At 58.5% G+C, this 11,454-nt stretch overlaps 1 protein-coding gene across 4 annotated transcripts in view; it reads right to left on the reverse strand.

Moving 5' to 3' along the window:
• Window positions 1-11,454, reverse strand: part of Galnt9 (polypeptide N-acetylgalactosaminyltransferase 9) — a 27,217-nt gene that overhangs the window by 4,166 nt on the left and 11,597 nt on the right. For 2 of the 4 annotated variants that reach the window (XM_033762488.1, XM_010604253.2), the window contains 4 exons: window positions 9,920-10,037; window positions 3,211-3,396; window positions 1,761-1,898; window positions 221-316 (listed from right to left, as the gene is read on the reverse strand). In XM_033762488.1, the coding sequence (XP_033618379.1) occupies window positions 221-316; window positions 1,761-1,898; window positions 3,211-3,396; window positions 9,920-10,037 (538 nt within the window). Of the gene's footprint in view, window positions 1-220; window positions 317-1,760; window positions 1,899-3,210; window positions 3,397-3,508; window positions 3,622-5,454; window positions 5,488-9,919; window positions 10,038-11,454 lie in introns of those variants that run through there. The other 2 variants (XM_033762490.1, XM_033762489.1) reach the window with 2 other exon arrangements.

Here is an 11,454-nt window from a genome sequence, read left to right on the forward strand (position 1 = left end):
TCTCTCTCTCTCTCTCTCTCTCTCTCTCTCTCTCTCTCTCTCTCTCTCTCTCTCTCTCTTTGAAGACAGGGTCTCACTATGTAGTTCAGGCTGGCTTTCACTTGTGAAAATCCTCCTGCCTCAGCCTCCCAGCCTGCTTAGACCTGTTTGGCCCAATGCCACACTCTCCATTCACTGTGTCTGCTTCCTCCAGGGCATTTGGGGTGCTCCTGACACCCACCTGGGAGGACATGCCGTGGCATGGGTACAGGATGGCCCGGTCATCATCTTCTGCCCCCTGGTCCAAGCAGTAGCCGCTGGCTTTGCTGTTTCTTACCTGTGACCAGAGTGATGGCAGATCCAGGGTCACCCAGGAGATCCCCAGATGCAAGCCTGGTGCCTGGGGATGGGGCCCACTAGCATGGGCGTGGGGGTATGGCTGGGCTGTCTTGGGAAGGATCCCATGTGTCTGTGGGCTGCATGTGGAGACCCCAGTGGCCCTCAGCAGGAAAAACATGTGGGAAAGCCCTGCTTGTGACCCCAGCTCCCTGCCACAGACAGAGGCAACACTGTTGAGTCCAGGCTGCCCTGGGATGGTGGGGACAGGCCATGGCTAGGTGCCAGCTGCAGCCTTGGGGGCCCAGTGGCTGCACGCTGAGCACAGCCAGGTCATCTGCATCTCAGGCCCAAGAGTGCAAGAGGTGGAGTAGTGTGGCCGTGGGCAGCATGGGGATGCAGTGCATGATGAAGGCAGGCAGAGACCAGGAAGGGCTGGGCAACAGCTCCCTGCCTCACACGTGAACTGTTTCCCACACAGACCCAGAGGCCTGGAGCAACCCTGGTTGGCCAGGAGCCCAGGCACAGACAACAGTGGGGGCTGTACCATGCATCCTCCTGCCAGGGCTGGCCAGAGTGGGCATCACTTCTGGGGAGAAGCTGGGCATCTTGGCGCTAAGCAGGTGGCATTGGCTGCCCTTCCTGTGCTACTCCACCACCAACACAGCTGCAGGAGGACGGGACAGTGCCCTGGGCCCAGCTGTTGAGTCTGTGCAGCCCCTGCTGGGCACTGCAGGGATGTGGGGGGTCTTTGTTCAACTGATCGCCTGTACACCTTTGCACAAGTGTGTGCATGAACATGGCCAGGCCCAATGATGCATGCGTGTGCACCTGTGCATGTACACACACATATGTTCACACACCAATCTGTCTGGATGATGAATGGCTGTGTGTTTCCCCATGCACAGGGTTCAGGCAGGTAAAAATGTGTGCTTGTGCATGAGGAGCTCTGTGTACACATGCAAAGTTGCATGCATGTGCCCCTACATTGTGTGCACTTGTACATGTAGATATGCACCACTTCGGTATGTTTGCACAGGAATCTGTGTCTGTGCATACGTTGAGTTGGGCCTGCTCACATGCACACACAGGTCCCTGATCACATGCATGTAGGGACATGAGCAGGTGTGACAGTGCATGTTTATACACGTGGATGCACACCTATGTACACACAGTGTGCACACACTGCACACCTTTATGCACCAGAATACACACACATGAGCAAATGCAAGTCATGGATGCACACATACATGTGGGTGCACGTCAGGTCCACAGATGTATGTCAATGTTCATATCTGCACACATGCCTGTGCATATGAGTGCACACCTGTACGTGCCCGTCTACATGTGCATGCTCCTGTGTGCGACTGTGTGCATGTGGGCTCATCTGTGGGGGGCCTGGCACCCACGCGTGTGCTGGGCCAGGGCGCTGTTTCAAGCTGTACCTCTCCATATGTGAGGGTGTTGTTGTAGACCCTCATCTCGGGGTACACGTTCTCCAGGTACCACCGGAAGCTGCGGCACTTCAGCTTCTGGCGCAGGGCCAGCCTCTCAGACACGTCCCCGAAGTCCACCCCGGGGTTCTGCGGCAGAAACAGCAGGAGGGGTGATGGGTTGCACATCCCAACTCTGACTCTGGGTGCTGAGGCCTTATGCTGGTCTGGCCCTGCCAGTCTGGGAGGGACCTGGATCTGGGCCTGACCAGTCTCTCCTGTCCCTTCCTTGCCCTGGACAGTGACCTGGCCAGTGAGCCAGGGGCTCAGGATGTGGAGCTCGAACCTATTGTATGTGTCTCAGCCTGCCATACCTCAGTTTCCTCACTCAGAGGGGAGAGTGGTTCCAGTGGTGCTGTTCGTGGGCTGAGCTGAGGCTCCCATGGGCCCTGGGATGTTGTCTCCCTTTGGTTTGGCAGGTGGCCAGGCGGGAGACTGTGCTCATACCCCCACTCAGCTATGCGATGTCCACTCCCCCATCTTCAAGGGACCTCACAGTGCTGCACGCACTTGAGGGTCCGTTCCCTTCTGGGCTCTTGTCCTGAGGCTCCCTGATGGGAGGCTGGAGATGGCCCTGGTCAGAGGGACTCATCCAGGCAGGAGGTTGGAGACTGGCCTCCTCTGTTGCAGTGGGGCTTCAAAGGTAGACAGACGGTCCAGCCCAGACCACTCCAGGTGGTGTTACCCAAGCCCTGAGCAGCTTCCTCAGTGGGGGCATGAGACCTGGTTCTGACTGTGGGCTAATGAAAAAAGGGGGCTGTCGTGGGGCCCAGGACTTGAGGACAAAGACTCCTCCTGAGGACAGGGGCTCAGTACGCAGTGGCCCCAGGCCTGTCCATCACACCTGTGGCCACCAGAGCGCCAGACCTGTGTAATTTCCAAGGGCTCAGAAGTGGCTGCTGGGTGCCCACAGGCATCTGCTGGGTGTTTCCACATGGGGTGGGCTGGCAGCAGGGCAAAGGTGGGACATGCTCTCTCCCACCCTTTTCTCTCCTCCCTTCTCCCTCCTCTTTTTATCCCTCCTCCCCATCCTCTTCCCCTTCTTCTTTTCTACTACTGCTGCTACTACTTTAGGGATTGAACCTGGGGCCTTTACACTGAGCCACATTTCCAGCCCCTTCAAAATTTTGAGACAGGATTTCACTAAATCACTAAGTAGCCCATGCTGGGCTCAAACTCATAACCTTCCTGCCTCAGCCTCCCACGGTGCTGAGATTACAGGTGTGTGCTACCACACCCAGTTTGACTCCCTCGCTTCTAACGGCTGGTGGCAACCTGTGAACCAGGAAAGTGACCCAGCGAAGAGACTGGCAATACCCTAGCTGGCATGAGTGGAAGCCCCTTCCTTCCCAGTGGTCCCTCCCTGGCTTCCGCCCCGTTCCATGGCCTGCCAGGCACTTACGGTCATGGGGATGTTCCAGGCCATATACACGTGGGACTTGAACTCGTCCATCCACACCTCGGCAGCCCGCAGTGCATTGCGCTTGGCATAGTAGTCGATGTCATTGTTGTAGGGCTTCCTGGTGCGCTCAATGTGGGCCACGCGGGAGCAGGGCAGCACCTCCATGCTGCCGCCGCACTGCCACACCTGTGGGCAAGAGCCTGCTGCGGGCGTCTCTGGGCCTGGGCGTCCCCTAAAGTGGTCACAGGGACGCGCCTCTCGCCAAGGCACTACCCCAGGCCCAGGCCCAACAGCTCACCTCTGTCCTGGCACTCACTCCCTGTGGCCATGTCCTTTCTACCACCCTCATCTCATCGTCCTGCTCTCCTGAGGCTGAGGCTGAGGCAGACACCTCAGTGGCCTGGGCGCCGGCTGAGTGGGGAAGAGCAGCATTCTGGGTGCCCGGGCAAGGTGAGGACTGAGCTGTTGCTGAGCCCAACCTCACCCCCCTCCTCTGCACTGGGGTGATGGCCTGAGCCTGACTGGCAGAGGCCCTTCCTGTGTCCCTCCCAGAGACAGATGCTAGCAGCACAGATCAGAGGACACAGAGGCCCCTCAACCCTAAGGACCCAGACACACATGGCGAGCTCCAGGACGGCTTGAGCAGAGCTCCAGGGGCCCAGTGGGCCACCCTCACCATCACAGGGACAGGAACAGCCCCTGGTCCTGGCAAGGCCTGCTATGGCAGCCAGCTTGAGGGGCCTGGGGTCTCCCTGTGGCCTATTATCTGTCAGAGGGGACATGACAAGGCCCCTGCACTCATCTGTGGAGAACAGGCCAAGCTACGCAGGGCAGAGGCTGCCAGTGGGCTCCTCCCACCGTGCCCTTGGGCTGACTGCACCAGTGTCACACAGCCCATGGCCAGCCCAGCCGCCCCACCCAGGGGCAGAGATGGACAAATCACCATGGAGTTTAATGGGGTCAGAGGCAGGCTGGCCTGCAGCCTAGCACAGCTCACTGGGGTGAGCAGGCAGGGCCTGAGGCAGGGTCTCTGCATCCGGGGGACCGGAAAGAGCTTGGCCAGGCCCTGAGGGCCCCGGGCTGGGCAGAGGCTGAAGGGCTGTGTGCTGGGGTTGCAGCCAGCAGCGTCCCAAAGAGATGCAGCACCCAGAGCTGTCACATGCTGGAGAGGACCTGGCCCGCAGGGCAGGGCTTTGGTGCCAGTGGTCGCCGGGCAAAAGCATCTGAAAATTCCTCCTGGGAAGAGGGCCAGGAGAAGGAGACCAGCTCCTGGGAAGGAGATCTGGGAACAGGGCAATCAGTTGTGAGAGGCAGCATGGGAAGAACTTGGGTAGGAGGCACAGCAAGTTACAGAGGTGGGGGAGGGAGGAGCACCCTGGCCCACAGGACACAACTGTGCCTCAGGTCAGCAGGTGTGACACTGAGTGGGCCAACAAGATGTCGCTGGTGGGCCAGGCCTCACAGGTGCAGAGCACAGGATCAGATTTCAAAACCCGAGCTCTGCCAGCTGATGCATGGCTGTCACACATGGCTGGAGAGCACTGGTCACCGGAGGGGACCTGAAATCACCCGGTTGGCACAGAGATGGGCACAGGGCAGCTGGGAGTGGTGCCACTCGGAGCTCCTGATGTGGTGGGCATGGGGGAGCCAGGAGGCAGGAGAGGCAGGGCCTCTGTGGCCCAGACATCTGGCGCCACAGCCGGATCATAGCCCCACTGTGCTGCCAGACACCATCTGACGAGATTGGGCACGTTCAGGGTGGTATGGCTATAGACCGGACACCATCTGAACCCTCTGGGGCTGGGAAGGGGATTTTGGGGAAAGCATTTCTGAGGCTCCCGGAGTCAAAGTGGGCGGGAAGCCAAGCGAATCCCAAGCTGCAACCACTGTGCATTTCGTGAAGGGTTGGCAGCTCAGGTGAAGCAGACTCAGTGGAGAAAGCAAGCAGGGGCACTGGAAGGGGCCTCCCTGGAGCACAGGTCCAGCACGGAGCCCCCTGGCCTAGTGCTGAGGGCAACCGCACTCACAGGCTCTGGAGTGGCCATGGTGCAGATCCAGCCTTGGCGTGGGAGGAGTGAGGCGGCAAGAAGAGGTGTGCAAGGGCCAATACTCCACGCCCTCAGGGGACAATGAGACACAGACCACGAGGCCAGTCCTTGCCAGTGCACCCAGCACCCGGAACAGGGCCTGCACCACACAGCCGAGAGCTCCTACCCCGACCCCCTAAACCAACCAGTCACATGCCTGTCATCCCTGCCTCTGTGAGGCTGAGGCACGAAGATCTCAAGTTCAAGCTCAGCCTGGGCAACTTAGCAAGATCCTGTATCAAAATAAAAAATAAAAAGGGCTGGGATGTAGCTCAGTGCAAAGGCCTTGAGTTCAGTCCCCAGGACCACGGAGAGAAATAAACAAACAGAAAATGAGGACACACTGGAGAAACCAGCAAAGGATAACAGACATGTTGACACTGTTGGGGAAATGCTCACATGGGGTGCAGTTGAGGTACATATGCCCTTCCTGTGCACCCTCACATCTGCAGTAACAACTGTCCCCAGCAGAGCCATCCTGGCAAAGTCTCACACACGTACACGCACACTCTGTACATGGGCACACGGCATGCACATACACACTCCACACACAAGCACACACACGCTCATGTACACGCAGGCACACCACACATGCATACATGGTCACATGTACACAGGCACACATCACACACACACCAACCACACATGTATGCACTCACACACACCACACATGGACAAAACAGCCCTTTGGAGAGGGCAGAGCGAGGGTGTGGCTGTGCTCCCAACACAGAAACACAGAAAAGTGTGTTCTTGCTGACCAGGCCACTCTTGCCCAGATGCTGATGGGGAGGTGAGAGGGTCAGGGCCCCCCTCAGGGTAATGTGTGGGGTGGCCTCATCACATGACCAGGCATGACGGCACCATGCCCACGCAGACTCCCTGGACTCCGTTAGAAGGTGGTTCTGCCATCTGCACTCTGCCCTTCACGCTCCTCCCTGCCGCACCTCCCAGCCCCATGGTTTACGCAGGACAGAAGGAGGCACCCAGGGCAATCAGCCTTGGCAACAGCATCTGCTGCTGCTCTGCCATGCAGAGCCTTAAACAGCCCCTGCCTGCTCCTCAACAACAGCTAGGGAAACTGAGGCCTGGTAGGCAGAGGTGGGCAGCAGGCGGAAGGTGTCCCACGGCCCCAGCCTGGGCGCTCTTCCTGTGAGTCTGAGGGAAGCTGGATGTGGCCTTCCCTTCCCTCTGCTCTGTTCTCAAGGACCCCAGCAGGTGCAGCTGTCTCCTCGCCCAGGGCTGGTGGGCAGTGCTTCACAGAGCCGGTTCACTCAGAGGTACCAGTCACCTGGAGCTGTCCCTGTCACCGACCATACAGCTCCAGCCCCAGGGGCAGAGGGGAACCACATTCAAATGGGGCAGGAGACGACACAGAATTGGCACACTGACCAGAGTGAGGCCTGCTTGTGGGAAGACACCTGGCCCTGGTGGCCGTGAAGTGCAGGGCTGAGCTCTGGGGCCGGTGTTCAGGGAGGCCCAGGAAGGGTCAGGTGAGACCTGGGGACAGTGTCCAACCTCTCAACCACTCTGTTCCAAGTCTTTTCACCTCTCCACCACTGTGGTTCTGAGTGGTTCCAGCTCCTCCACGGCCCCGGGTTTGTGGCCAAGAGTGGCCATGTGGTAGCTGCGTCATGCCATCTGAGCCCGGCCATCATTCACAGCTACTGTGACTGGGCCTCTGTCCCATGCCCCATGGCGGGCGCACTGCTGTCAGACATAGGGTGGGGCTGCTGTGAACCAGGCACCCGCAGGGAATCAAGGCTTCAACCCAGCAGAAGCCGTCAGCAAACCTCACTCAGCACAGGGCCAGGGGCCATGCAGCCGGGGCAATGGGCAGCCGGGGTGACATTGGAAGGGACCCACAGCCCAACCTGGTCACCTGTGTGGCCAGAGTCACCCCACGGCAGGAAGGTCTGATGGACTCTGCCCTGTGGCACCCAGCAGACAGATGTTGGCCTGGGTCCCAGCCAGCCCTCCCGGCCCTGTTGCTCTGCTATGCCCTCAAGACCACTTTGTCCTCCTTCCTCTGTCCTGTGTGGCTGGTGCAGCTCCTGTCACCTGTCTGCACTGTGCCCTGGGCTGCCTCAGACTGGGAAGGCCTCACTCTGCATTAGCCCAGAAGAGGGCGCCCACAGGCTGGGGCTCATGGCCTGCTACCAGAAGTCAACATCTAAAGGATCTGCCAGGTTACCCTGATTCTGCCTTTAAGACTACTAGCTGAGGGTGATTACAAAGTTGTGATCTGAAATTGGTCAGTGCAAGAGGAGTTAACACCTCTGCAGATGGCCCTGAGATGCCTGCGAGTACATGAGATTTGGCTGAAGTTCGTCATCACGTATCTCAGACTCTTCAGACACCGGGGACTTAGAGTGCAACACCAGGCACCTAGTGCTTACAAAGGAGTAAAATAAGTCATGAGAGAGTCACTCGAGAACCGTTCAGAGAGATTTAGCTAACTACAGGAGCAAATGGATTTAATGGCATTTGATCTGTTCCCTGAGTTAATCAGAGATGGATGGGGGGTAACTGTTCTGCCTTTATTGGATTTGTAGCCATAACAACATGATCTTTGCATTTAACTTTTTTTTTTTTGAACCAGGGATCGAACTCGGGTCCTTGCACTTGCAAGGCAGGCTGTGGCACCACTGAGCTAAATCCCCAGCCCAACTTTGCATTTAATTTAAAGCCTTAAAGTAAATAATAGGTTTTGAAAGTTATGACTTTAATAAAATGTGCATAAAATTTTATGAATATAGCCTAAAACAACCTCTGGGTAGAAGCTCTATAGGCAAAACAGGAAAGAAAGCAATCGAGCCCCTTCCGAGGCCCAGAGAATAAAAGTAATGTGCACAGATCTCAGGGACATGCAGACCTTGTGCGTGGCCATGGGCACCAGGCCCTTCCTCCCTCCACACCACCAGGCTGTGGCCACCACTGGGCAGAGTGGAGCACTAGGGCTGTGGGCAGTGTCCCCTAGGGGAATGATGCACCGCTGCCTCACACATACAGGAACCATGGTGCCCTGGCCTCAAGGGACGCTGTGGTGCCCATGACTATGTCTGGGGGTGGACGTGGGGACCAGAGCACAGGCCCCACAGTCTGCCCAAGATGCCTTGGCAGGCATGTGGACACACTCAGACTCACACATGAACACACACACAGACACAAGCACTGTATACACATGGGCACGCACACAGATGTGCACTCATGGACAATGCACACAGACAGGGAGATGGGTCCTGCCCTTAGTGTCTTCTCAGGGCCACTTGATCCTCTGTCCCTGTCACCCCATGTCCCCAGCCAGGCCCTCTCAGGGCCCCCAGGTTCTGCTGCCACCTCTGCTGGTCGCCACTGTCTGGGCTGAGGGGTGGGGCACACGGCAGGCCAGGAGAGAGCAGGTGGCACCCCACATGCACTTGGCTGGTGAGCAGGGTAGCCCAGGGGACAGGGCTGCAGGGAGCCAAGCAGGCCAGGTCATCTGTGTGCTGGGAGACATGGGGATGCACCGAGGGACAGCAATGTGCGCGTGTGGGGTAGTGTTGGCCGCAGAGGGTTGGGAGAGGAGGGGCATCCTCTTGACCCAGGACACGAGGCCCCTGCCCACAGGGTCTCGGAGAGGACAGTCTCTGTCCCCAGCCCTGTCTTGGGTCTCAGGTTTGTTGTGGTGGCCTGGAGACCAATGCTACCACTGTGACACTGCCTCATCACAGAGGCCAGGGCCTCCTGGTCAGAGCCAGGGCCACCTGGTGGGGACCCGTGCCAGGCTTGTGTGTAGGGCAGGGCTTCCGCTGCCCCTGTCTCGCAGCTGTGCAGAACAGTGACACACTCTCCCAGCCCAGCCAGACCTCACTCGGCACCACCCCGGCACCTCCACCTGCTGGCCCTGCCAGACACCTTCCTGGGTGCTGTGCCCGGGCTGCATGCCAGGTGATACTGTAACAGTGGCCCTGAGCCCCTTATCCCCTGCCCATTCAGCCCCAGCTGCTCAGGCCCCAGGAGGAGCCCAGGCTCCCACTGTGGCCTCCACTCCTCCATCCCGTCTATTATCACCCTGGAGTCCAGGGACAGAGGGGCCCTGGCAGGAGACTGGGAGGCCCTGCTCGGACCCTCCAGGCCCCTAGCATGGAGCAGAACTCGGACCCCATTGCCCAGCCCTGCCGAGTGCTCTGTATCTCCAGGGCCTCATTGAGAGCCCTCCTGGGCCACAGTGCCCGCAGCCCCTCCCAGTGCCCCCTTCTGGCCAGGCCAGCCTTGCCGCTTCCTGGGGCCCTGTTGGCCTCCTCTCCAAGTTGGTGGGAAGCAGGGATGCCAGCCTCAGTCCTTCAGGGCCTGGCCTTAGTGCCCGGAGCAGATGTGCTCAATGATCACTCCAAGTAGGCCTGGTCCCTGCCAGTGGCGAGGGCACCACAGCCCCGCAGATGCTCACACTCTGTCCCAAGGCCCCTAGAGCAAGTTGTGCCTCCACCTCCCCACCAGGGCACCAGGACCAGCTCAGCATTCCACAGAGTTCCCGCCCACCTCACTGGCCAAGGCAGCAGAGTGCCCCCACCCACCTGCCTGTGCCTTCCACGGCCCGGCCACTCGGGTCCCTGTGCTGGCCCCAGGCCCCTCCCCTCACTCACCCGCATGCCCAGCTCGATGTTCTCGGCCCCATACACCTCCATGCCAGGGTCCAGAAGGCCAATGTCTCCGAAGTACTCACGGTCCACCACAAATGAGCAGCCGATCATGGCGGGTGTCCTGGGGTGGAGAGTAGCGTGAGCACTGCTGCCTGGCCTGAGGCCCCCTTGGGGCACCACCACAGGCCAGGCTTCTCCTGCTCCATCTAACCATGGGGCCCTGTGCCTGGGCAGCCACTTGTCTGGCCACCACAACGGGCCCTTTTATCCCTCAATGCTTGGCAAGTCCCTGGCACAGAACAGGGTCCAAACCCTCTCTTTGTAATAAAACGACTGACAAAAGATGGGGATGTGAAATTGAGAACTGTGTGGGTTCATCCAGAGAGCTGTGTGGACCTCAAACACCATTTCCACGCGTGAGTCACCGATGACCCCCTGTAGTATCCTTCCCTGCTGTGCACCAGTGTCCGGGCTGCAGTGTGCAGCGGTGTAGGTCGTGCACTTCTCAACTCCTGGAACCTGCCTGGTATTGGACTTTGGAATTGCAGATGGGACCATTATTTCTGTAGTAACTGCATTTACATCACACAATTAGCCTGTGCCATACCAGTGGAGCCATGTGTGGATGCCTGGGTATTATTTGTGCTGTGCCCTATGGGTGGTGGCGGCGTGGAGCACACATTCGGGAGTGGACAGTGAGTGGGAGTGACCAACACATATCCAGGACAAAGCATCTCTGGTTGGACACTGGCCAGGCCCATGTACCATGCATGCAATGCCTTCCAGGCTGCAGACGCAGACTCTGCTCTGTCTTCGGAGTCTCTGAGGGAGTAGCAAGGCCTTCACACTGCTCCGAATCCAGCTGCCAGCAAAGCTGCAGGCCCCACCGCCCATGCCTGCATCACTGGGGCTGCCCGCCTCCCTGCTGGCCCATGTTACATCTTTAGGGAAGACAACAGCGAGAGCCACCCACGGTGACTCTGCCCTGTGACCATTCATCAGAGGCAGGGCCCATGCGGCAGAGAACGGGAACCTCAGGACAGAGCACAGCCTCCCTTTGTTGGTGCGCAGACCCAGTCTATTCTGTGTCGGATTCTGGCTACTGAGGTACCACAGGGAACTTCCCACTACCTGTGGTTTTGAACAGAAGCCTTGGTTGGTAGCTTGGGGCCGTCCTGGCTTGTCTTATGTCCTCGAGCCTGGTCCCTGCTGGCATCATGGTATTCAGAGCAGAACCAACCTAGTAGATGAGTGGATATGCAGAGGGCACCGCACAGTGGAGACAGTGAGGCTCACTCAGTTGTAAGAGAAAGCCCTGCCCTTCAGGAGCCAGGCAAAGCCAAGAATGGCTGAGAGAAAAGCCAAGCATGGTGGTGCACACCTGTAGTCCCAGCACTTGGGAGGCTGAAGCAAGAGGATCACTATGAGTTTGAGGCCTGAGCTACCCAGTGATTCAAAGCCAGCCTAAACTACATAGTAAGACCCTGACTGAAACAAACAACCCCCATCACTGAAAGATAAAGAAGGAGAAGGAGGAG

This window comes from Fukomys damarensis, unplaced genomic scaffold (genome assembly GCF_012274545.1).
Source record: "Fukomys damarensis isolate Sample0158 unplaced genomic scaffold, DMR_v1.0_HiC HiC_scaffold_12, whole genome shotgun sequence".
Lineage (NCBI taxonomy): Eukaryota > Metazoa > Chordata > Mammalia > Rodentia > Bathyergidae > Fukomys > Fukomys damarensis.